The 27588-nt window shown below is 36.5% G+C and overlaps 1 protein-coding gene across 2 annotated transcripts; it reads left to right on the top strand.

Annotated features, from left to right (window-relative positions):
• The first annotated feature begins 19 nt into the window (after window positions 1-19).
• Window positions 20-27588, top strand: LOC128992461 (protein will die slowly). Of its 2 annotated transcripts, none has more exons than XM_054416044.1 (9): window positions 20-258; window positions 6295-6412; window positions 8722-8818; window positions 12016-12179; window positions 19192-19281; window positions 20576-20715; window positions 22296-22527; window positions 25042-25129; window positions 27363-27588. In XM_054416044.1, the coding sequence occupies exons 2-9, from the start codon at window positions 6320-6322 to the stop codon at window positions 27461-27463; spliced, it is 1005 nt and encodes a 334-aa protein (XP_054272019.1). In that variant the 5' UTR covers window positions 20-258; window positions 6295-6319; the 3' UTR covers window positions 27464-27588. The 2 variants fall into 2 exon arrangements, with proteins under 2 accessions (XP_054272019.1, XP_054272020.1); XM_054416045.1 differs by lacking the exon at window positions 20-258 and adding an exon at window positions 615-635.

The raw sequence follows: 27588 nt of genomic DNA, 5'->3' as shown, positions 1-27588 counted from the left end.
TTTCTCGTATAATATCCAGTGTAGTTTACTAAAATGTATTATGTGTGTCGTTCGGGAGTGCAGCAAATTAAAATTATAGGGAGTATATAATTTCTGGAAGTGAGAATAGTAATACATTTTCAAATAATCTAACAAACTCTCAGCCATTGGAAGTCGGTTGCCGCTCTGCCTCTGTTGACCAGAAAGTCACGTGACCCGTTTACTGAATATTCTACTGACACGGCTGTCTAAGTACTTCTACTTGAGAGTGTGCTTCAGGTTGTATTTTATTGTGAAATTTAATTATTTAAATATTGGTAATTTAAGAACTGAATGAAAAAGTTAGTAATTTAACATTTCCATTCGTTCCACCATAGTTATTTAGGTTACCTTAAATATATTTTTACCATGTTGACTCAGGTATTTTCTGTCAAAAAATGAGAACCAGACGATACAACTCACAAACATAAACAAAGCAGAATAAACTAATATCGTTTTATCTGCCGTTAAATTTAACCAGCTTATAATGTGTGAATTGGTTTAATTGTTCACTATTTATTCTTGATTTAGCGTTTATTCATTGAATGTGTTTGAACACGTAGGCTTACTGGGTAGGCTCTAGGCTTATTGGACATGGCCCAGACCCTAAGTGAATGGTAAGAAGTATGGTTGAGAAACAAGCAGTTAGCCTAGTCCCTAGAAAGTCTATTAACTTTAAATATTTGACGATTGATAAAACGATCTGTACTGCTATGTTTTATGTTTATTACGTGATTTGTTTATGAGCCATTAACTTAGCCTACTTAACTTAACATTTTTGGATAACTTACAGTTCCTGTAGAGAACCTACAATATGTATCAACTTCGATGTAACTTAACGATACCTTATTTTTATCTATACCTAATTATCTATTTAATAAATAATAAGTTATAACTTAGGCTAACTTAAACTTTAGTTTTAATGATAATGTGCCTAAGTTACTTAACTTTACTTGTTTGTCGGGTTTAAGTTACAGTTCCGCAGAGAACCAACAATATTTAACCTACTGGATGAATAGATATCTATCCGATTTATCAAGAGAGAGAGAGAGATGCTTTATTTGCAGTCTTCAAGATTGAAATAGTGTCAAAAATACAAAGTTTGTAACTTAACTTACCCTATATACAAACAATTAGATAGACTTTCTTCTTGCTTTACAATAAAATGTTCGATATATTCAGTCGCTCCGCCAGTTGGTGAATTCATTAATCATGTAGAATGGACGAACTAGCAGCCACTCCTTCAGTTTTGTCTTAAACATTTTAGGTTTTGCAGTTTTGACTTCATCTGGAAGTAAGTTAGGTTGAAGAACTTCGCTCCGTTGTGGCTTCATTTCAAACCGCTTGCTGTGGTGGACAGGAAGGTTGAAGTCTCCTGCGCGACGAGTGTTGTAGCCTACTGGTGGGTATCTTCATTTTTGGGAAGACCCTTCAAGCAGGCGAGTGAAACAACTTCCAAGATGTAGATGTTCACCACAGTGAGAACGTTCCACTGTTTGAAAGGCTCTCGGCAGCTCTCCCTCCAGCCTATGCCAGCCATGACTCTTAACGCTCTCTTTTGATGGACCAGCACACGTGAAGCACTTCGAAGAGAGGCACTTCCCCAAAGCTGAATGCCATACCTGAGATGACTTTCAAAGAGAGAATGATACGATGTTATTAGGGCATTCTGTCGTACTAATGCACTTGATGCGTCTTAGAGCGAAGGTTGCGCTGCTCAATCTCATGCATAGCTCATCTATGTGATCAACCTATGAGAGCCTGCTGTCAATAACCAAACCAAGATGCTTTGACGATTCAGTGACCTAAAGATCTGGACAGCCAGAAATCTCATCTCTCTTCGTTTCCATTTACCTGCTTGGTTTTCCCCGCATTGAATACCAGTTCGTTCATGTTACAGTAATCAATAGCTAGGTTTATGGCAATGTAACAATGAACTTCAATTTTACAATATTTATCCGATTTAATAACTAATATTGATTACAAAATATTGGTTTTTCCAATGTAAGTTAATTTAGCCTAAGAGTAAACTTAAGTAGGCCTATCTTATTGGCAAAAAAAAAAATGTCATGTAACTTAGTAATGTTACTACGCACCACAAGTTTAAATGACTTTTTTTATTAGCACATTGGTTGAACCGTACTAGATCGGCAGGAAGTGGGCAGTACTGAAACGACTGTTCTCGTGAGAAAGATTTAAGACCAGTGATCACGGGTCTAAATACAATGCTCTCCTAAATTTAACCCCTTAACCGCCACGCACAAGATATGCCGGGCGCTACTAGTTTTCAGAGCAACCGCCACGTACGAGTTATCTCGTGTTGACGTAATCAGCTGTTGTGTTTTATTTTTAACAGCTCACTTCCCGCCTTATCTCTGATATACGTACGTAAACAAGTTGTTGACAGTGCTGCTTGACTAGTGCTGCAATCTGGTGGATTTTAGTGGTATTATAGGTCAGTAATGGTCCCGATCAGTTCTGTTCGTAGTTTCAGTAAAACTTGTGCTTGGGGAAGCTTACGTTTACTGTGCGTGTCATTATAATTGTGGTTTTTGGTGGTTATTTACTTTGTTGAATGAGTAGTAAATATTAGTCGTAATGGCTGGTGACATGCTTGAGGATGACGATTTATTAGAGTTGTAGACTTTATTGTAGGACTCATTTTTATTATAACTCAAGAAACCCCCGAACCCCCCCAAACCCCCCCCCCCTCCCAATCTCAAATTTTAGTATTGTTAAAGCTTAATATTTTTGAAGATGTCTACAAACAATATTGATAACTATTTTCTTTAAAAAAACAACTGGTACCATTTTTTAAATGACAAGTACAAATCGTCAAAAAAACGGCAAAAATAAGTGGCAATGGTGGATTTTGACTAGGCTACTTAGACGGCGGTTAAGGAGTTAAGTTGAATATCACAATTAACGGTCCGTTTAACGAGTTTTTAGGGACGTCGGTTTAATTGGAAAAGTGTTATCTGGACTGGCCTCGGTCCGGAGGAGTTCAGATAAGAGGGAGTCTACTGTACATAGTATTTTTAGTTTTATCCTTGACACAGTCTATCCAGAAATTCTGGTCAACGACGTCGCAGCAGGTATTAAGGTATACTTATGTATACATATGTAACTTATCATATCATGCAGCATATTACCTAATTTAAGCATATTTGTAAATGGTTACTACCACAAAATAAATAAACTTATGTTTATGCCTAAGTTTAGGCCTAAGTATAAACATCAAATTTATTATATGATTTGTTATGTTGTTATGATTTGTTTAAGTTTTTGTTCATGTTTAATAAACTAAACTATCAATATCTAAGTTTAAGCAAAAACAACCTATATTTAATAAAAAGTAACAACACAAATATTAAAAAAGAAGGATAGAAAAATAAAAAGCTTTGTTAACGATGGGTATCACAATTAAATTTTAAATTTGACGTAGGGCAAGTTAATTTTAGCATCCCACCCCCTCAACCGACGCTATTCTCCCTCCAGCAGTGATCTCAGCAGTCATTTGCCTTGTGATGGCTGCCTTGGTTGGTCGTAGTGTGTGTTTCTTAATGTTCCTTGCTAGTCGGTTTCTTGGATCGCATATGCCAAACTTAAACATGTCAATACCCTTTGTGTAGCTTATAGTAAAATTGCCAGCTTGTGTATAGTTAAACAGCCGGCACTACGTCAAATTAACGTATTGATACCCTTAGCGTCTCACTGTATGGCGATGCCTTACTCTATGCAATTCCTATGTACGTCAAATTTACGTATTGATACCCTTAGCGTCATGCTGTATGACGATAAGTTACCGTTCTAGGGTTAAGTCAATACTTTTGTTGTTGACTTTATTTAATATAATGAGATAAGTTAAAAATAATTTAATTTGACTTTATTTTTTTTTTATATTGTTATGATTAGGCCTGAATTCAATAGGCCTATAATATTAATATCGAACCGATATTTTTCATTATTCATCCCATGAAATATTGTTGGTTCTCTGCGGAACTGTAACTTAAACCCTGTTAGGAAAATTATCATAAACAAGGTAGGTTAAAAGTGAAACTAACTTAACCGCATAACTAACAACTTGCGCTGCAGCACAATGTGTAAAAAGTCTTGAAACATATCTTATAGGCTAGGCTAGTCCAAACACCTTAGTTATCAAACTTATATTTAATCCAAAAACCTAATATTAATCTTAGTTATATTGTAGGTTCTTTGCAGAACTGTACCAACATTTCCTTTTAATGATTTCCTATCTAACTTGGGAACATGCCATAGGCTAATTGAAGTTTAGACACGTGTCAAATAACTTGACTTTATAAGTAGGCCTATTTATTTATTTATTCAGTTTAGTTATTTTAAGTAGAGTTTGTTTTCCTGGAATTTTTTTTTTAGTTTAGTATAAGTTTTTTTTATATTTTTTTAGCCTCTGGATTACGTTGATTATATAAATTGGTGTTGGCCCTACTATGTATAATGCAAATTGTTGCTCTCATCCAGTGGCGGTTCCCGGCAACGAGGCTGAACAGCTTAAAAAATAACAAATTTTCCAAGGAAGGCCTCCCAGATCCCCCCTCCTTTCTCGGGGGACCCCCATTCGCCCCCCCCCCCCTCCCACGGTAGACCCTCCCTCTTCCAAGGTCCTAGAACCGTTCTAAGTGGCCACATATAGATTCAAATTTCAAGAATCATTTTAAGCCGTCAGAGGATAGTAATGATTACTTCATCAGTAGGTCATCGATTCACATATTAGTACATAGACACGCTAATGACGGTGACACACTATCGATCTTTTCCCCGATCAACTCCCCGAACCGAGCAGGGGAGGTCAAAGGAATCATGTTCGATAGTGTGTCAGGGGTCCCTACTCCGATCCAGACGGCGAACAAGACATCAGGCCAAGCGCTCTGGAGGCGATTTTTGGTGAAAGATCGGTCCTATGTACAGAGCGATGTAAGATAGTGTGTCACGGTATATTTTTGCCCTGTACGTAGTCGCGAGCGCCGCACCTAGCGGCCGCCTGCGCTAGCGTTGATAGTTCTAATTTAATATGGTAATTAAACTCTTAAGTTGGTAAAATAAATAAATGTTGGATAACATTTTGCTGTTTGTGTTATGGACATTTATGTTGTAATTTTGTGGTTTGTTTGGTCACATTTGAAAATGTATTATACAGTTGAAACCGTTAAATAAATGATATCAATAATGTTAAACTTGAATTAAGTAATTGATGTTATACTTAAATCCTTTCAAAAATTAATATAAACATAATTCCAATCAACGCAATTAAAATGATCATTCGGTAAAGTTATTTCATGTTTTATTACTGCTTCCGTGCTCTCACTCACACACGCTCCCCATCTCTCTCTACACTCCCTTTTGCCGCTCTCGGTAGAATTTGTCTAGTCTTGGTCTTGTTAGGGGAAATGTTCGGATTGAAATTTTGCTGATATTTACTCTTCTCCCTGCTCGGTTTGTGGTCTTGATCGGGGAAAAGATAGATAGTGTGTCACCGCCTTATTCGGCGAACGGGGAGGTGTGCATATTTAAACGACAAAACGATACATTTACAAGTAAAAATATTATAGCCAAAAACGCCACAGTTTCGTTATAGACAGTTTTAAAAATTGTCTTTACTGGCCCCAAACAACAACTCCAATTTCTTACCAGAATGGCGTCTATAAATTATTAATTGCGACGACTGCCCTAAATATTTATGAGCCAGACAGCTTGTTTCTCTTAAAAGATTTAAAGAACATCTGCTAGCTTAAGAAAACGCAAAAGGCTAAAGAAGAAATATACTAGGATTGCTTTCATAGCAGTGAAAGCCAGTTGAGTGGAGCAATCATGTTTCACGGTTTTAAAGTAAAATGAACAAATCTTTATAGAAATAATACAAAATGCAAATGTTTCCACACTCTGCATTGCTAACCTTTACTACTTCTTTCACTACTTCCTACATCTTGGACCTGTTTCCCTCCCTTCCCATAACATTTTAGTATTACAGATACATTAATGTAACTGCCACAAACGTTTCCCAAACTCCACACTTCTCACCTTTACTACTTCCTTCACCACTTCCAAGTCGTGGACCTGTTTATGTTTGCCATCACACACTCCAACGACCTGTGTGTTTTTTGGCAAGCCTTCCACTCAGTTACTAGTCCACCCGTAGCATCTGTGTGAACAGCACACTGTTTTGCCCAAAGACTGAAGTGTCTTATTACTGGTATCTTTTTTAAATTTAATAAACTAAGTTTTTAATACTTTTTAAAGGTTTTAAAGGAAATACCTAAACAACATGGTTCCGCATGGGGGTCCTGGCGGAGTGAACACTTCTTTGGGAGGCTCCCTAGCACAACCAAATCCCACCAAAACTTCAAGTTCCGGACTGGTAAGTGCTTATAATCTTGTTCTTAGTGTTTTATGTCAGAGAAGCTATGTTACTGGCTGTCTATACTTTTCTAGTTCTGTGGTATTCTTGTATGGACTTGCTGGCTGTGATATATTCATTGTATCCACCAGAACTAAACATACTTGACAAGAGCCATTAAAAACCTGTCACTCGATTACGTTCAAAGTCGATCAGTTTGAAGTGTTGAACACAAAGATAGATACACTCTCCATTTACCTGTGTGTTTCTTGGCAAGCTCTGTAACAATAAAAGTCTATGAGGGACCCATGCAAAAATGCACATGTCATTAGGATTCAAAAATTATTTCCGAGGCAAAACAAATTAACATAAAAAAATGTTAAAAAGAACTTGACCTTTAAAAGTACCCTCTGCAAAGGAATCTAAGGTTAGGGGGTGATGCCCTAAAGAAATCTATTCGCACCTGCGCTTAATCATGAGCTATAATATGACAGTTAGATACAATCTGTTTACATTTTGCAAAATTTTCAAGTTTAAGTTTTGAGTGGATACTCCTGCTGGAACCCGCGGGAGTTTTTGGGTCATATAGATTTTAAAAATCATACGGTAATAAAAATTAAAAAAAATGGAAAACAATGCCTGAAGATACCAAGGATTGGTACCAACACAAAATGTCATCAAAATCTGATTTTGATGAAATTTTGTGTCTGTACTAATCCTTGGTATCTCCAGGCATTGTTTTTCTTTTTTGAAATTTTTATTTTAAATGGGGATTTTTCCATAAAAACCTATAAATTAACAGAAAACTTGAATTACTTGAAAATGGCCCTAACAATTTTGATTTAGTTAAATGTTGTATGTTTTAGCCCTTAAATTCAGAAAAAATGTTATAACTGCTGTGTTATGTCATTGCTGTAAAAATTGTAATTCAAAAGTAAATTAACGTATGTTATTTTCCCATAAAAACCCTATAAAATGGACAATCTGATTTTTACTTTCTCCTCCTATACCATAGTATATGGAGAAAGTATTGTTTTCGTCAAAATTTTCGAGTTTGAGTTTTGAGTGGATATATTCGTTTTGGGTCCCCCTGGACCCAAAAAAGTGGTTTTCGAAGTGATGTCTGTGTGTGTGTCTGTGTGTCTGGATGTGTACAGAGCTAGGGACTACACCTGTGGTCCGATTTCGATGAAATTTGGTATGTAGGTTCTAATCCATGGTATCTCCAGGCGTTTTTTTCATATTTTTGAAATTTTGATTTTTAATAGGGATTATCCCATAAAAACCCATAAAAAACAGGGAAAATTGGATTTTCTCAAAAATGGCCCGAACGATTTTGATAAAAATTTAGTATGTTGTAGCCCTTTAAATTCTGAACAAAATGGTACAAACTCCATTTCTCTAAAAATTACGGTTCAAAAGTTATGGTAAATTATGTTATTTTCCCATAAAAACCCCGTAAAATAACAAAAAATAGGATTTTTGAAAAAAATCCTGTTTTAATTTAACATAGTATGTTATGGTCCTTAAAGTTTTGATAGTTTTTTCATTTTAAAAAAATTAATTTTTTATGGGAATTTTCCCATAAAACCCCATAAAATAACGGAAAAATAGGATTTTCCCAAAAAACGGCCCGAACGATTTTGATAAAAATTTGGTATGTTATTGTCCTTTATATTCTAAACAAAATGGTACAAATCCCATTTCTGTAAAAATTACGGTTCAAAAGTTATTGTAAATTATGTTATTTTCCCATAAAAACCCCCATAAAATAACGGAAAAATCGGATTTTCACAAAACTGGCCCAAAACGATTTTGATAAACATTTTGTATGTAGTCCTTTAAATTCTTAACAAGATTATACTAATCCCAATTCCGTATATTTACTCTCACCGCTTACACAATATGATAAAGGTTGTTGACAAACTTATGGGAGAAAGTATGTGTCAGAATGCTGATACCGTTTATTTTTGTTAAGGCCGGTTTTGATTAAAACTAGTATGCTATAGTCCTTATAATTCTAAAACAATATAGTGCTGCCCCCTCCCCTTGCTGTAACAAATACGGTTCAAAAGTTATTGCAACTTTAGCGATTTTTCCTTGAAATATCATAGTTACTCGCACCGCTTACCTATAATAGCGGTTGACAGGCCAATGGGAGAAAGTATGTCCAAGCATATCGTTTATTAAATTTTAATCCATTATTATAAATCCCATAGACCCTAATTCACCTCTTTCTCAACCTAGGCTACGGTGTACGTTAATCAAAGATTATCTATACATTTGTACACCAAATTGTAGAAATAAACCTTGAGCGTTTTCTATTTCAGAAACCAAACTACACATTGAAGTTTACACTTGCTGGACATACGAAAGCAGTTTCTTCGGTTAAGTTCAGTCCCAATGGAGAGTGGTTGGCCAGTTCGTGTGAGTTATTTGTATTTTTTGTCAATGTTTTGGTAATTTTAGTTTGGCTTTTGTTATGTACTTGTATGTGTGTATTTATGTATTTTATGAATGACTTCTTATTTCACAATCAAAATGTGGGGTGTTAAAATGGATACTGGTAGCAGTGTTTTGGCTCCATCACGTCAAACATCACATTTGACTTGACTTACCATTTTTTTGACCGCGGGAGACAACGATGATGTCCAAACGGCCGTGGGATTTGTAAGTGATTTTACCGCGATCGTGCATGACGACGATGACGTATCCGTGACCACGGGAGACGACGATGACGTTCCGTGACCGCGGGAGCAGACGATGACGTTTCCGTGACCGCGGGCGACGACGATGACGTTTTCGTGACCGCGGGTGACGACGATGACGTTTCCGTGACCGCGGGTGACGACGATGACGTTTCCGTGACCGCGGGTGACGACGATGACGTTTCCGTGACCGCAGGAGCATATGATGACGTTTCCGTGACCGCGGGAGACAACGATGATGTCCAAACGGCCGTGGGATTTGTAAGTGATTTTACCGCGATCGCGCATGACGACGATGACGTTTTCGTGACCGCGGGTGACGACGATGACGTTTCCGTGACCGCGGGTGACGACGATGACGTTTCCGTGACCGCGGGTGACGACGATGTCGTTTCCGTGACCGCGGGAGCAGATGATGACGTTTCCGTGACCGCGGGAGATGACGATGATGTCCAAACGGCCGTGGGATTTGTAAGTGATTTTACCGCGATCGCGCATGACGACGATGACGTATCCGTGACCGCGGGTGACTACGATGACGTTTCCGTGACCGCGGGAGCAGACGATGACGTTTCCGTGACCGTGGGTGACGACGATGACGTTTTCGTGACTGCGGGCACAGAAAACGTACTACTATAACCCAGAATGCCAACCGCATGGTAAAAAGCATTAAGCGGTTTGAGAGAGCTTTTCCTGTCAATCGTAGGTAGCGCCACCAGCGTTGTTGCCATGCAATAGCATAGCAACGCTGGTGGCGCTACCTACGGATTGACAGGCAAAGCTCTCTCAAACCGCTTAATGCTTTTTACCATGCGGTTGGCATTCTGGGTTATAGTTGTACGTTTTCTTTGCTGTGGGTGACGACGATGACGTTTCCGTGACCTTGGGAGACGACGATGACGTTTCCGTGACCGCGGGAGACGACGATAACGTTTTTGTGCCCGCGGGAGACGACGATGACGTTTCCGTGACCGCGGGAGCAGACGATGACGTTTCCGTGACCGCGGGAGACGGCTATGAAGTTTCCGTGACCGCTGGAGAGGATTATAATGTTTCCGTTACCTCTGAAAAATATCAGAATTTTGTCACGACCACGGAAGACAGTGGTGATGTTTCTGTTACTGAGTGAGATATTCAGGTTTTTTCAGTTATCGCAGAAAATGGTGTCTCTACAGTGTTAGATGATCACGATATAACCTCGAGTTTGGCTTGACCAAAAATTTCAAATTTGCACACTTCTAGAACGTTTTTTTTCTATTTTGTAATATCTTCATTTACCTTTAACATGGTATTTATTGAATGTGTTTAGAAGGGTTTAAAATTTAAATTGGCTACATAAATTTTTTTTAATTTCTGCATTAATTATTTCTGTAGGTCACTTGAAAAACAACCTATAACTCCAAAATTACATACTATATGAAAGTACATAAAGACAGGGGTTGGTGTAGTAATCATTACAGAAAATTTGGTAAAATTGAAATTATCAGTATTAATAATCTATTTTTCATGTGTCTGTACAGAGATTCAAATAATTTTGGTATCGACATATCACTATTAAGAAGTTATTGATAAATTACAGGTTTAAGGATTAGTATTTAATTTTCGGATTATTTAAACAGTAAAATATAAAAATTAGGTAAATACTTGTGTCAATCAATATTACATTAGGTACTCATAAATTTTGTTTCTTTAACTGAGATTGCTGTTTCCGACTTTTTAATATAATCCGATATTCGAAAAAATCCTACAATTGCAATAAAACAGAAATATTATATAATATACGCAAAATTAAACAAAGAATAGATCAAGATCCTCTAAATTTTAAGTTAGCTTAACATATGACTATATTTATTCCTTTCATTAATTTGTTATTGTATTTGTATGAAAACATGACTATGACCTAAGTGTCGAAACATGTCGTTTCTTAATTAAAATTAATTTAAAAGGGTACTTAATGTTGTTATAATGTTTCCAATTATTAATATATATATATATATATATAGGCTATATATATATTATATTTATATATTATATTTATATATATATATATTATATTTATATATATTATATTTATATATATATATTATATTTATATATATATATATTATATTTATATATATATATTATATTTATATATATATATTATATTTATATATATATATTATATTTATATATATATATTATATTTATATATATATATTATATTTATATATATATATTATATTTATATATGTGTCTGTTAGCGCAATAACTCGAGCAAAAATCATCCGATTTTGATGAAATTTGGTTCAAACGTGTAAACCTACGTTTATTCGAACGAGCTCGCAAACCAGCATGATCGGACTATGGAAACAGGGGTTTATGGGGGGTTTTATAGTGAAAAAATTGGTTTTTCCCCATCTTTGACCCTAAAAACTTAAAATTTAGCATTTTCTTTCCAAACCATTTTGTAGGGCTTAAAAAAACAAATAATTTAGTATATTGAAGCGTTTATATGCGCCTAATGGTTACGGAGAAAATTCCAAAAATCTAAATTTAAAATTCACATTTTATTCTTATGGAGAATAAGTAAACTGTTATAGTTTGCTTGTTTATGAACATATTTTGATCAAATTTGGAAAATGCATTAATTTTGTACTAAACTATTACATTTTACAAAAAAACACCTTTTTACTCTCCCTGTTGCAGCAAACCTAAGTACTCGTTAAACAAATGTTATTTAAATAGGGAATAAATGTGATATTTTTAAGGAGACATTTTAGTGTAAATCCAATCAGGCAAATGGAAATTCGCTTAGTCTGCAGGTTTGCTGCGGCGGGGGTATTGTTATTAATATACCCTATTTATTTATATATTTTTAATAAATAATACTTGATACTGTATATTTGATTTGCTATGTACTGTAATATGTTTCAGCTGCTGATAAGTTAATCAAAATCTGGGGTGCCTATGATGGCAAGTTTGAGAAGACGATTTCCGGACACAAATTGGGCATTTCAGATGTAGCTTGGTCTAGTGACAGTCGTCTGCTAGTCAGTGCATCAGACGACAAGACACTCAAGATCTGGGAACTAAGCTCGGTAATGTTGTGTTCAAACATGGATTATAGCTTCAATTGATGAAATGAAATGAGTTAGGACTTGCAAGTCCTCTTTACCACTTAACCCCCAAAAAATAAGTAAAAATATTCTCTTATATAAATAAAATTTAATAGTCTAAAGTACCATATTATATAGGTAAACATGATGAAATTAAATTTACTAATCCTAAAAATTCCATTCACACAACCTGCCACACCAGTGCCAGAGACTCACCCATGCCTGCTGCTCAATAGATTTTATCTCTGCTCCAAATCTTGCACGGTTTATTATGGATTTAGTATGGTCAGGTAGAGAATTCCACATTCGAATTGCAGATACTAAGAAAGATTTATTAAAAACTGTTGATCGGTGAATTGGTGTAGATAAAAGGAGAGAGACTCTACGAGTGGCACGGGTGCTGATGTCAGAAATAAAATTGAACTTATCTAAAAATAGCCTACTTAGGAATTTCACTATTGATAATAGAGTGTAGAAGACGGATGGTGTAAAATTCCCAAATTTCGTTAACTTCATTAATGAAAGCAGAATGAAATACAGTAGACCCCCTCTTAACCGACCTCGTATTAACCGATAATCGGATTATCCGCCTTCGATCGTAAAATAATACAGTTTGTTTTAACCGACCTTGCTTTGAGAGCAGCTCGTTTTAACCGCCGCTTTCTAGGAATCTCGGCATTTCCGCTCCCACGCTGGGCGATGAGAACCGAACCATACGCTTATCTCCACAGGATATGACTAAGAATAAGTTATTTTGTGTTGATCACAAAAAATATAGCACAGCCTATTGTCAGTTTGTCATCATTGTTCGTAGCTCAAGCGCATCTGATCTTTTTGTTATCTGTGCGGCAAATTTATAACATCATAAAGTGTGTTACGATTTTGAGAACTGATTATCTTATCGCTGGAGTAAACAAACAACGCAACTTGTAGGGAGGGCAGGAAGGGGGGTTAACAACTCCAAGGTTAAGATAGTTTTTGTGCCTCGAGCCTCCAATGAGAGGATATAAATAAACGTCCTGTCTTGTAACAAAATGGTTGCTTGTATCTTCAATTTTGACAAAAGGTTCTGTACCGTATTACGAAGGATTTGTGAAGCATCAATTAATAAATTACAGTACCAAAGTTATTAAAATATGAATTTTATTGACTCTTGCCAGGTATTATAATATATTCCACTGAAAGTAGGCCTATTTGACTTAACCGTGTTTTGTGTTTATTTGTGACTTTTCTATCAATAGGAAAAAGGAGATAAGAGTAGTTTATTTGATAAATAATGCAATTATGATTTCAAAATAATGATTATATAATTCCAAATGAATAGCACTTCATTATGCTATTATTTTAGGGATTGTCCGTTTTATCCGACCTTTTGAGTTATCCGACCTAGGTCCGGTCCCATTAGGGTCGGTTAAGAGGGGGTCTACTGTAGGGAGTAACATGGTCATATCGTCGGGTCTATTGCATTCACTCCACGGTTGTCCGCCCCATCAAGTAATTTTTACAAATTTTCTGTCTGTTCGTTCGCTCCACTGTTAATTTGATCCACTGGTTACAGTCAGCTCTAGAAGAAGACTGACCTAGGTAGAAAATACATTTTGAAGTGTACTATACAGTGGATCGAATGCACGGTGGATACTAAGAAAGATTTATTAAAAACTGTTGATCGGTGAATTGGTGTAGATAAAAGGAGAGAGTCTCTACGAGTGGCACGGGTGCTGATGTCAGAAATAAAATTGAAGTTATCTAAAAATAGCCTACTTAGGAATTTCACTATTGATAATAGAGTGTAGAAGACGGATGGTGTAAAATTCCCAAATTTCGTTAACTTCATTAATGAAAGCAGAATGAAATAGGGAGTAACATGGTCATATCATCGGGTCTATTGCATTCACTCCACGGTTGTCCGCCCCATCGAGTAATTTTTACAAATTTTCTGTCTGTTCGTTCGCTCCACTGTTTATTTGATCCACTGTTCATTTGATCCACTGGTTACAGTCAGCCCTAGAAGAAGACTGACCTAGGTAGAAAATACATTTTGAAGTGTACTATACAGGGGATCGAATGCACGGTGGAGTGAATGATCGGTATTCCACGGTCGTTCGTTCCACCAGCAATGAGCGATGGGTGTTGCCACTCCTCAAAGCGCCGTTTACAAACTATTGTTCCAGTGTGAGATTAGCCACTGCCGTGAGACGTTGTTTCGCTTGCCGCTTATTGTGCCAGTTTTACACAATCTAGTATAATTTGTTTTCAGATCCGACTATTTTATCGGTGGTAGGAAACGGCCTGTAAGAATTGGTAACCTCGCAAGTAGTGTTGTTAAGCGCTAGACGTCCCATAAGATAACATAGCAGACGGGTGACTCCAGCTCATTAATTCGCGTATTATTAATTTAAATTTATTAAAAGATTGAAAATAAAAAATATAGAATCGAAAACCAAAACAATATATGAATTAAAAGTCAATTTCTGTACATTTAAAGTGGAATAAATATTTTCATAGACCAGTAACCAAGCTTTTATATCTATCCTATACTCTAATATGAGCAATGTTTGCTTGTATGTATGTATGTATGCTTGCTTGCTTGCCCAAAGATCTCAAAAACGGCTCCGACGATTTTCTTCAAATGATGTAGCCTATATAGTTTATTTCTGGCCTAAAAACGAGTTTACTGCAGTTAGAACTGCCAACAAAAATCTAATTATGTAGAAAAATTTAACTGAAAGTCACATTTTTTTAACCCTAGAGCTGGCAGTAGTGTAACGCTGTACTGGCATAGGGATTTTATTAATTATGTAATATCATTTTTAAACCATCATAAAAATTAGAAATAGCAACATAACTATGGATTATTATATATCATTTTGTTCAGAATAAAACAAAGAACAATAATATAGGTGGTTTACATGGTTACCACAAAAAAATTTTTTTGTTAGTTTTTCCAAATTTTAGGCATTATTAGTTTTTTTATAAAATGTTTTATATTCCGTCGTGTAGCTAAGTGCAGGTTAGACTTATCATCATAAGGTAAATTGTAAAGTTGTAGTAAATTTTGTGCTGATTCCAAAAATATATAGTTTATATAGCTTACTTTGTGTATTTTGTTTGATAGCCCTATTATTATGTTGATCGTACCCCCGCGCTAGTACCAAATAATCATCCAACCCAGGTCATGTACAAAACCATACACCTTATATAATATATAATTCCAGAGTACTCTGGTTTGAATTATTTAACTTATTTTTTACAACAGTAGCCCTAAAAAGCAAACAAAACTAAAAAAAAAAAAAATTTTATAGGCCTACCGTAACACCTGCATTGGCGCCGTATATCCGGCGTTGCCATTTCGGCCGCGGCCGTTCGCGCCGTATATCCGGCGTTTGCCAGCGCTAGGGTTAACATTTAGTCTTATGGGTTGCTAAGTAACCATGTTGGTTGAATTAAATAACAAGGAAAAAGTAAACAAAAGACTTGAAGTTGTAGCATGTGTTCATAATAAGCCAACTTCCCACAGGATACTAGCAAATTACTAATATAGTACAAAAGGAAAAACATCACTTGTTACTATTGAGCAAAGATTATACTGAAGATTACTCGATTTATTGTAAGCCTAGTAAAGGGAAGCAGTGCGAAGTGTGGGATCTGTTTATGACGATTCTAGATTAAGGTATCTGCAATTCTAAAATGCTAAGGGAAGGGAGGAAAACAGGTCCGCGATGTAGGAAATGGTGAAGAAAGTAGTCAAGCCGAGCTGTCCGGAGTGTGGGAACTGTTTATGACAATTAGATTAAGGTATCTGCAATCTTTAAATGCAATGGGAAGGGAGGGAAACAGATTTGCGACGTAGGAAGTGGTGAAGGAAGTGGTAAAGGCAAGTAGTCTGGATTGTGGTAACTGTTTATGATGATTAGATTAAGGTATTTGCAATCATAAAATGCTATGAGAAGGGAGGGAAACAGGTCCGTGACGTAGGAAGTGATGAAGGAAGTAGTAAAGGCGAGCAGTCCGGAGTGTGGGAACTGTTTATGACGATAAGATTAGGGTATCTGCAATCCTAAAATGCCTGGGAAGGGAGGGAAACAGGTCCGCAACGTAGGAAGTGGTGAAGGAAGTAGTCAAGGCAAGCTGGCCGGAGTGTGGGAACTGTTTATGACCATTAGATTAAGGTATTTCCAATCCTAAAATGCTATGGGAAGGAAGGGAAACAGGTCCGTGACGTAGGAAGTGGTGAAGGAAGTAGTCAAGGCGAGCTGTCTGGAGTGTGGGAACTGTTTATGACAATTAGATTAAGGTATTTGCAATCCTAACATGCAATGGGAAGGGAGAGAAACAGGTCCACGACGTAGGGAGTGGTGAAGGAAGTAGTCAAGGTGGGCTGTCCGGAGTGTGGGAACTGTTTATGACAGTTAGATTAATGTATCTGCAAACCTAACATGCAATGGGAAGGGAGAGAAACAGGTCCACGACGTAGGGAGTGGTGAAGGAAGTAGTCAAGGCGAGCTGTCCGGAGTATGGGAACTGTTGATGATGATTAGATTAAGGTATTTGAAATCATAAAATGTTATCGTAAAGCTTATTTGGATTGGAACTGTTTATGAAGATAAGGTTAGTGTAAGTCCAATCCTAAAATGCTATGGGAAGGGAGGGAAAAAGGTCTGCGACGTAGGAAGTGGTGAAGGAAGTAGTCAAGGCGAGTAGTAAGGAGTGTGGGACCTGTTTATGACGATTAGATAAGGGTATTGGCAATCCTAAAATGCTATGGGAAGGGAGGGAAACAGGTCTGTAACGTAGGAAGCGGTGAAGGAAGTAGTCAAGGCGTGTAGTCTGGAGTGTGGGAACTGTTTATGACGATTAGATTAAGGTAGCCTATCTGCAATCCTAAAATGCTATGGGAAGGGAAGAAAACAGGTCCGCGACGTAGGAAGTGGTGAAGGAAGTAGTCAAGGCGAGCTGTCCGGAGTGTGAGAACTGTTTATGACGATTAGATTAAGGTATCTGGAATTTTAAAATGCTATGGGAAGGGAGGAAAACAGGCCCACGACGTATGAAGTGGTGAAGGGAGTAGTCAAGCTGAGCTATCCGGAGTGTGGGAACTGTTTATGACGATTAGATTAAGGTATCTGCAATCTTTAAATGCAATGGGAAGGGAGGAAAACAGGTCCGCTTCGTAGGAAGTGGTGAATGAAGTAGTAAGGCTAGCAGTGCAGAGTGTGGGAACTGTCTTTGGCAATTACATTAATGTATCTGCAAACCTAACATGCAATGGGAAGGGAGGGAAACAGGTCCACGACGTAGGCAGTGGTAAGGGAAGTAGTAAAGGCGAGCAGTGTGGAGTTGTGGGAATGGATTTATGTACCTGCAATACTAAGACTGCTTTCAGAGTAAACTAATGATTTTCCCCGAGCAAAGCTCTGTCCCCAGGTACTATAATTAATACGCTACATGAAACTTTGTTGGTTTGAACTCCTCTGCCATTTCTTAACCGATTTTATCCATTGATATCTCATTGGAAAGAGCGTGCCGCGTAGATTTGCAAATTGGCCTTACATTTTTGGAAAAGTCCCTTGGGCTCTGCCCCAGTGGCTTTTAAAGTTCCAATGTTAGCCTTATGAAGAACATAATTGTTTACATTTTGATCAGCTGTATAATTTAATTGCTGTTATTTATTTTTTTTAATTCAATGAAACGCATTGAGTACATTTATTTACTAGGCTATTTGAGTGAGTGTAAACATAACCCCCAAGACGGATCGTGTTATTACAGTTGTATCTGAAATTTCTGTATTTATCGTTCTTATGTGTCGCTATGACGGATCGTGTTAGCATGACTGTAACTTAAATCTGTGTATTTAACTTATTTGTGTAGACAGTAGGCGTCGTGATAACGACCGCAGCTACAGAACAGTGGAGCTGTAATAGGCTTAACTTATCACAGTCAGCACCTAACCCTGGACAATCTCAACTATTAGGTTACAAATGCGCCCTAACACCCCAAAACGACTTTTCGTTCTCAATTGGCCCTCTATCAATGACCTGTGTTGCCTGTACAGCGAGGGGATTTAAGAAGGAGAAAACTGGCCGGAATGCTTTAGGTTTATCAATAACGAAGATAAACATGGAGAACCTTATGGTTATAAGTCAGGAAATGTTTGTAGAAAACATTAAAAAGCAAAATCAGGTTATGAAATATCAGGAAATGTTGATTACTGTTATGTACATCGTGAGTGTCTCCATGAGCACAGATAATCTTTGAGTTGACTCTTTTAAACTCATTGTAAATATGACTGTTATTCGTTTTGAAATAACTCCTGTAGGCCTTAATACTTTGCAATTGCTCGAATTCGAGCAACATGTACACTAGTTCTTAAAAATATGCAAATACCACTTGCTGTTTTTAAACAAAACAGCTGTTACAACACTACCTGCGACATTGCGTTATTTTTTATGATGTATCCATCCGGGTACTTCGCCCCTCCTTTTGGCAATACTTAGGGCCGGCTAGCAGTTTTGTTTAGTGCTGCTATCTATTGGGTTCTTGTAAAACTATGTCCACAACGTCTGGGACTCTGTACATGCTATGATATGCCTCTCCTATTGGATGAAACTAAAATCAACATTTTCGCACACTCATCCACGCAACCGCAATGAACGTGTCAATTCACAATAAAATAGTTGAATTTTATCGTCAGGGTACGGAATCATACTAAGCTTGAAATACCACAAGGTTGAAGAGCTAAAACTAAGAGCAGGACATGGAAACACAATTGATTGCATCTCCTGGATAGTTGTTGGTGATTGGATATTCCTGATAACATTGTTTTCCAAGGCCCATATGTGGAGGATTCCATAGTATTAGGCTAATAAATGTAATTTTATAAAGATTACATATGTTTAAAATATTTTAAGTTGCTAAGTTTTGCACTAATTAATTAATATTTTATTTAATTTCAGGTTTAGAAAGTACATTTAATTAACAAGTAATTTTGTTGCAGGGCAAATGTTTAAAAACACTTAAGGGTCACAGTAATTATGTGTTTTGCTGTAACTTCAACCCACAGTCAAATCTGATTGTGTCCGGTTCGGTAAGTTTCAATTTCTCTATATCTATTATTAAATTAACAAATTCGTTAAGTATTTTAAAATAAGTACCTTTTATACTTACATCAATCAATTATCAATCATTGAGATGGGGATGTCACCTAGGTGTGAATTTTAACCCAAATGTTAGTGAAGGATGAGTGTAGAATTGTTTGAGATAATCTGTGTAGCTTTGTTACTGACTAAGATCAGATTGATCATTAGTCATGATCATTTATTCAAAGCCCAATGATCAGGAACAGCTGGGTCCAGTTTCAAACCATCAAAAAGCTACTGACTTTTATCAGGATCAAAACGGCGAACTGTTGATTGTTAGGAGAGCACTATAACCACTCGGCTACCCATTATATTCACTTGCAAACAAAAAATGAATTTTTTAAATGTGTTTTAGTTTTATCAAGAAGTCCAACTCAAAAAACATTTAGCCTACATATTTTAAATTAGCAATCAAATAAATTAGGTAACTTTCTTATTTTCATTTCATATTTAAAGACTCCCTTTTTATTAACAACAATACATTACCATTTTATATTCAGTAGGAGCGCAAATTAAAAGATATTTGTTAAAAGTAATTAATTGCTCTGTTAGACTGCAAACAACAACTATAAAACCTAAGAATGTTTTAGGCTATTGTGTCATAAGTTAAAGATCTAATTGGTGTAAAATAACCAATACTTTTAGCCATAAAAAGGCCAAAACGTTTTAAAAATAACTGTCATAACTTGTACTGAAGCTATGAAAAATGTTCAGCATTCATGCAACAAGTAATTTTTTTGTACAGTAAGCTTCCTCTAGTTTTGATGTTTCAAAACAAAATGACACAGATTATTTATATGCAAAATAAGTACAGTTACTCAACTAACATTAAAAGAGTACAGCAAGACAACTGTAAATACAAAACAGCACTAGACAAACAAGTAGTGACTTGGATACAAGGCTTTAGGCGTGTTAGCGAGCGAGTATAATTAATTCATATACAAAAGAGGGTCCAAATCTTCTGTAGCTCAAATAAAACGGATCTAAACATGAAGGAGCTAATGAACAGATATTGGTCAGAATCCTGTATGGGCTGGGCCAAATTTCATTGTGATCTGACAGATTTTATAGTGTTAATTTTGCAGCTTTATACAGACTTTATACTACTGTAGAAAATTTGTATAATAGTTGTTGAACAATACTAGTAGTAAAACAGGCTAACTTCTCTTAAATTATTAAAATAGTAGGGCTTTGCCTAATATCATTGGTTGCTACCGTTGGTAACCAAGCATTTGTTTACAGTTTGATGAAAGTGTGAGGATATGGGATGTCCGTACTGGTAAATGTTTGAAAACTCTACCAGCCCACTCAGATCCAGTGAGTGCTGTGCACTTCAATAGGGATGGATCTCTCATAGTATCTAGCAGCTACGACGGCTTATGGTAGGTACTGGCAATACAATTTACAGAACTGAATTTGTACTGGACTGTTAATATGTGTAAATCATAGTCTCCCAAGGAGTGGAGGGGGGGGGGGGGTTAGTTTTTTGGACATCAGAATTCTTTTTGTTGTACAAATAAGTAAGTGTTGGTAAAAAATACCAACAAATAAGTTATATGAATAAGTTTGGGAAGGCTTCTTAAACTAGATTACCCTCCGGAGAAAATTTGACCAAAAGATTAAGGCTACTAGGCCTATACTCTTGCACATATTCACGCCAGCAGTGTTATATTAAACAGTCAAAGTCAGCCATTTATAGTACCTAAATTTTGTCCATTTGAGTCTTATTCTAAACTAACAAGATGCACGTTTCCTACCTTTGTGCCATATAATAGACAAAACATATACAAAAAAACTATTTACAAAAATAACGTTGCATCATCCAAAGCCTGTGTTCCCCTCAAGCTAAAAAATAACAAACATTGTGTAGTCGTCGTAACCAGTTTAGTTTTCAAAGAAAATTTGTAAGCAGTGATCTTCAGCTTGGTTATATGATTTGTTTATACTTATCTTATATTGATTACTTTACTAACTGAATGGATTCATTCATGCAAGAAGAACGTTCAATCTTATTTTTGTGCAAAATGGTACAGGCCCCCCTAGTTAAGGGTTAAACAACTACTTCTGGAAGTGTTATTATTAGTATACTAATATAAAGGGTGCGCCAAAAAAACCTGACGGTTTCTGTTTTGTAATAAGTCAGCTGTTATACTAGCTAGAGACCTCATTGTTGTAGTGAACGATTGCTTATGTTAGGCCATTTTTAGGTTATGTTTGGTAAAACATCACGTCGTCAAAAGAAAGTTACCGTCTAGTGTGGTGCAGTGTGGTGTGGCACTGTTTGGAGTCATCGGACTATGTTTTTGAGGACGAAAGTGGGAACACCCCCCTGTCACTGTAAACTCGGAACGCTATTTGGAAATACTGAGGGTTTTTTGGTTCCACAACTGCGGATGTTATGAGGGATAGACATGACTAACACGTGGTTTCAACAGGACGGCGCAACTTGTCATACAGCCATTCAATGTCAGTTTTGCGTGAACTCTTTCCCGGTAAAGTGATCTCTTGGTTTGGCGATGTGCTGTGGTCAGCTTGATCCCCAGACTTAATTTTGTGTGACTGTTGGCTGTGGGGATACTTAAAAAGCAATAATGTTTGTTTCGAAATTTCAAACCATCCTTGAACTCAAGCAGTGTATCAGGGAAGAGATTGCTTCTATTCATCAGGCGAAGGTGACTGCAAATATGCAAAAAAAATGGGAAGCCTGTGATCAGGAGAAGGTGATATAACCTGAGTGATATAATTTTTCATAAATGAAAATGGCATAGTAGTGTGTACAATATAACGTTATTTAATACATGAAATTGTAGTTCGTTCTTGAGTTATTTAGTATTAAAAACCGTCAGGTTATTTTGGCGCACTCTTTACTTATTAGTTAATTAATATACTTCTAGATATTCAGAAAACAGTTCACTGTTAACGCATCTTCTGATTTAATTGAAACGCTTGATAATTTTTTCAGCCGAATTTGGGACACAGCCTCAGGACAGTGTCTGAAAACCCTTATTGACGATGACAATCCCCCAGTGTCATTTGTCAAGTTCTCGCCCAATGGGAAGTACATTTTGGCAGCCACATTAGACAACACGTTAAAACTGTGGGATTACAGCAAGGGCAAGTGCTTGAAAACATATACGGGGCATCGAAACGAGAAGTATTGCATCTTCGCTAACTTCTCAGTGACTGGTGGAAAGGTAGGCATACACATAATTTTTTCTATTAATTACATTTTTTTAAAGAGTAGGAGTAGCTTCCGTAGTGTATTATTGATTGAAAGTTGTCACTTAAAATTCCAAGTGTAAAGAAAGGTATAGTTATTGAAAAAATCTAAAGAATTTAACAGTCTTAACCTTTTTTTGTCCCCGAATAATGTATACTCCATTCCACATTCACTAAGTATCCATAAGGCATGAATTTCAAATGGGAGTTTCAGCAACTCTAGTCTTCCTAAAAACATTAGGACCCACAAAATGCTTGTTTCACTTGTTTTAGCGCTGTTTAAAATTTTGCTAGTTTTTACTATATCAGAGTTAAATTCCATATCATTAGAACAAAAAATCATCACCAATCCATAATTTTCATAAATTTACAGAAGTAAGTTAAGTGTACTGTCCTCATCCTTCACAAGGGGTGAGGACATTGACGCAACCTTTGTGACAACCAACATAATATTTCCAGTAATTTGAACAGCACAACTATCTCCCATAAGATTTGTACCGCACTGTGAACGTAGAATTGAGGATAGATAAGTATTCTATCAGCCTGCTGTTTATTCCCTACAGGTCAAATTAGTTTTATACAAAAACTAGCTGTACCCACGGGCTTTGCCCCGTTTAACTTCTTAATTTTCAAGATGAGCTCGTTTGCATGGCTCAATCACGTCCTGCCTGAAGTTTGTTCGCTACGCTCACTCACCTTTAGATCGGAGCTTGTTCGCTGCGCTCACTTGCCTTTAGGTTAGCTCGTTCACTATGCTAACTCACCTTTTGGTTGCAAATTAGCTGTTGTCCTAAATTTAAAAAAATAATAGTGTTGCACCCTGTTGGTAAACTTATTAACTTTTTAATGCTATTGAACACCACAGGACCAGCTTGTTTAATTGAAACAGCTGTTAAGATTCATTAATTTCAATTTCTTTTAAACTAGTCTACCTGTTGCTCGAATTCGAGCAATTGCAAAGCATTACAGGCGACTCAAAGATTATGGAAATACTCACGATCTACACAACAGTTAGATATAATCAAAATCTTTTGTAAATATCTTCTCTTTTTTCAAAAAGCTTATCTTCTTGTTTTAGTGTTTTCTACAAATTTTTCCCTCTCATAGCCGCTTTAGGTTGTCTATGACAACGATTATAAATTTAAAAAAAAATTATTTCTATTTCTTCTACTTGGTTGTGTTCTATGACTTTTTCTATGTTTCCATTGTTTGCAAATCGATTATTTCAATGATTGCTCAAGAAATGTAGAACAGTGTTAATTCAGTTTTATTTTTAGCCTATATCTAATTGTCCAGGATTTTTCGCTCTTTTCCATTGTAATAATTACACCAACCCAAATTTCGTCTACAGATGCAATATGCCAACAAATATCACCTACGTACAATCTCCAAGAAGTGGTAAAAAAGGCAGAAACCAACCCATACAATAGATATAAGTTAACTCCAAAAGAAATAATTTTAAGAGTTACTGTGATATTAGGATTTTCCACTGATTTGGTAATAGAACATTATATTGCAAAACATGACACGATGCAGAAGAAAATCAATTTTAAAATCAGAAAACCCCATTGCAAATACTGTACTTTATTTTGACAAATTCAATAAATCACAATTTAAATATTAACAGCTGTTTCATTAAAAAGTAGTGTAGAATTATGCATATGGTCGTAATGTAAACAAATCTGAAGAGGCAATTTTAAAGGCGTCTGGGGCAGAGCCCCAAGGGAATTTACCTCGTTCCTCTTTTGATGGCTCATCTACAGACCAAGACCTTTTGTTTAGAGACCCCTACCAAGTTTCTACGCCCAGCCGTTCTCTCAAATTAGCTATGACAAAAACCCCATTTTCCTCCATAAGAATAACTTGGGAAGTGAATTTAAAGGCCACTGGGGCAGAGCCCCAAGGGAATTCACCAGGTTTCTCTTTTGATGGCTCATCTACAGACCAAGACCTTTCTTTAGAGACCCCTACCAAGTTTCTACGCCAAGCCGTTCTCTCAAATTAGCTATGACAAAAACCCCATTTTCCTCCATAAGAATAACATGGGATGGGAATTTAAAGGCCACTGGGGCAGAGCCCCAAGGGAATTCACCATGTTTTTCTTTTGATGGCTAATCTACAGACCAAGACCTTTCTTTAGACACCTCTACCGAGTTTCTACACCCAGCCGTTCTCTCAAAATAGCTATGACAAAGAAAAACAGTTTCAAATTAATATATAGATATGAAAAATCATAAGGTTAACATGGGAAACTCCAGAGCCACTGGGGCAGAGCCCGAAACAATAAAAACTACTTAGTTTTCCTATTTAATGCCCAAAGAATCTGTGTACCGAATTTCAGCCTCCTAGGTAAATGGGAATTAGTGATGAGTGAGTGAGTGAGTGAGTCAGTGAGGGCTTTGCCTTTTATAAGTATAGATAATTTAAGTCAAAGTCTAAAATATCAACAATTATACTAACAAGTAACAATGCATTTTTTTGTGTTTCAGTGGATTGTGTCAGGTTCTGAAGACAACCTAGTGTACATTTGGAATTTACAAACCAAGGAAATTGTACAGAAACTTCAAGGACACACAGGTAAAAAGCCTTAAATTACATACATAAGATATTTTATGTTGTTTTTTCGTCTGCTAAAAACTTGAAAACTATTTTAATTAAATAAAATGATAAATTTTAAAACTTCACATCTGGTATTTTAATCAAGGTGTAAAAAGCACTCTCTAAAATTTAACCTAATAAGTGATGGGCGGATCCAAGAAAATGTCCGTACCGGATCCGGATTCATATACGGTTTTTTTTATTTTTTTCCAAGGGCTTATAACTCATATGGCTAGGCAATTCTGAATTTCGGAATTTCACAGTAGGCCTATTTGTTGATGTCAAAAACTCATATGGCTAGGAAATGTGACAATATATGTCAACGTCAATAAGTCTTATGGGTAGGCAATGTCAAAGACTATGGCCGGCCGCACACTGATCAGACAAAACGTCTCGTCGGAACACGTCTTGTCGGAAAACAAAAATGTCGCATTGGTGTGCGGAGGTCTCAGACAAAAGACAAAAACAGGAGGGAAAACTAAATTCAGTCACCCGTAGACCAGTGTTGTGAAAAGCCAGATATTGTGTGGTGTTAATAAAATGAATGAGGAAGTGGACGTAGCAATGATGTTGTGGAACTTTATACAACTTGAAGAACTAAACAAAGGAAGGGAGCATAAATTGTCTGTATTTTCTGCATAAATCTAAAATGAACGACTACTAACTGTAAAGAAAATTATTACAAAATAAGGAATCAAGCTGAAATATTTAAAATTTAAATAACAGTTTTATTATTTTCTGCATAAATTGAAAATGAACAACTGTATAGATAAGTTAAAGTATTTGAAATTAAAATATAGTTTTATTATTTTCTGCATGAATTGAAAATGAACTACTACTAACTGTAAGAAAAGTTATTACAATATATAGATAAGTTGTACTGTGTCCGCCCTCCGCGCATGCGCAGAACTGTTTGTCTGGTCGCGTTTTGGCTTCAGACAAAATATTGGAGGCGATCACAAAAACACCCAAAAACGTCTTCAGACAAAACAACGCGTCTGAAGCCTCTGTCGCATCAGTATGCGATGCCTCCATTCAACTGCATGGTAGGCCACTCCCTTCCGACGTCTTTCGACAATACGTTTTGTCAAAAGACGTTTTGTCGCATCAGTGTGCGGCCGGCCTATCTGTGTCCATATACAAGACTGTCTGGGGGAGCGAGCTGGTCTAGTGGTTAGAGTGCGGGTCTCTGGTTCCTGTGGTCCCGGGTTCAAATCCCGCCAAATCACCAAAGGATTTTATCTAAGTGATAATGCCGTAACCCCTAGGACTAGCCTGAAGTAATGTGAAAAACGATTCCGGGCTCGTGCCTAGCGTCCTAGGACAAACAAAATAATAAACAAGACTGTCTGTGTCCATATACAAGACTGTCTGTGTCCATACAAGACAATCTGTGTCCAAAGATAGTCCTGTACATGGACACAGACAGTCTTGTATATGGCCATGGACACAGATAGTCTTGTACCTGGACACAGATAGTCTTATACATGGACACAGATAGTCTCGTACATAGATACAGACAGTCTTGCATATGGATACAGATAGTCTTGTAGAAGGACACAGATTGTCTTGTAAATGGACACAGATAGTCACTATTAATTTTATTTTAAAATACATCGCTATAACAAAACACCTGTTCTTATGTATGAATTGTACTTTATAAAGGACACTTCGTGATGATAGAATAAAATAATTTAAATTAAAAAATTTATTTAAAAAAACTTCCATTTAAAAAAAAAAAACTTGGATCCGTTAAAACTGGATCTAGCCCAAGATCAGATTTTTTGTGGATCTGATCGGGCGTTGGTTCTAGCTCAGAACCGGCGGATCCGGTAGTCGATATCTGGATCCGACCATCACTAAATATAATAGGAAAAACATTTAATTAACTTTAATGCAGCAAATCAAAACCACACATGAAACTTGCCTAAAGACAGTCTTCAGATTTTTACTATAATATTCAAGAGCTTCTTGCAGTATACAAAGAAAGCCAGTGACGTTGCACTAGGCTACCTATGACACAAGTCAAGACCAATAGATCCAAGTTTCCACTTCAACGACGCTATTTGGGGTCTTGATATCTGATTGGTGGTCGAAACATCGGATCACAAGTCAAGAGATATCATAAGATGTATGGTTCAAATCCTATTGAGGTTGCTAATGAGTTGTTTTCCTAAATCCTTTATTTAAATGAGCACTGTGGTTGTTTCAGATGTCGTACTATGCACCACTTGCCATCCCACAGAAAACATCATCGCTTCTGCAGCTCTCGAGCAAGATAAAACAATAAAGTTGTGGAAAAGTGATACGTAGCCTGTACTTATAGCGTCCTTTCTGCATTATTTATGTGTACAAGCCCCTGTTCTTTTTTGTAAAAAGGTTTTTTTTATCAGATCGATGTACATTTTAAGGCAATAAAATCTGTGTTTTAATTTCAA

This window comes from Macrosteles quadrilineatus, unplaced genomic scaffold, assembly GCF_028750875.1.
Source record: "Macrosteles quadrilineatus isolate MER2022 unplaced genomic scaffold, UCM_ALF_1.0 Scaffold_4__1_contigs__length_99947679, whole genome shotgun sequence".
In the NCBI taxonomy this organism is placed as follows: Eukaryota; Metazoa; Arthropoda; class Insecta; order Hemiptera; family Cicadellidae; genus Macrosteles; species Macrosteles quadrilineatus.
The sequence above is the reverse complement of the archived record's forward strand: the minus strand, read 5'-3'. Positions and strand labels throughout refer to the sequence as shown.

What these genes read in the sequence shown, in the direction of transcription:
- LOC128992461 (XM_054416044.1), top strand. Translation starts at nt 6,320, where the DNA reads ATGGTTCCGCATGGGGGTCCTGGCGGAGTGAACACTTCTTTGGGAGGC. An exon ending in AAACTTCAAGTTCCGGACTG is followed by an intron (nt 6,413 to 8,721) that starts GTAAGTGCTTAT and finishes TTTCTATTTCAG; the next exon opens with AAACCAAACTACACATTGAA. An exon ending in AGAGTGGTTGGCCAGTTCGT is followed by an intron (nt 8,819 to 12,015) that starts GTGAGTTATTTG and finishes AATATGTTTCAG; the next exon opens with CTGCTGATAAGTTAATCAAA.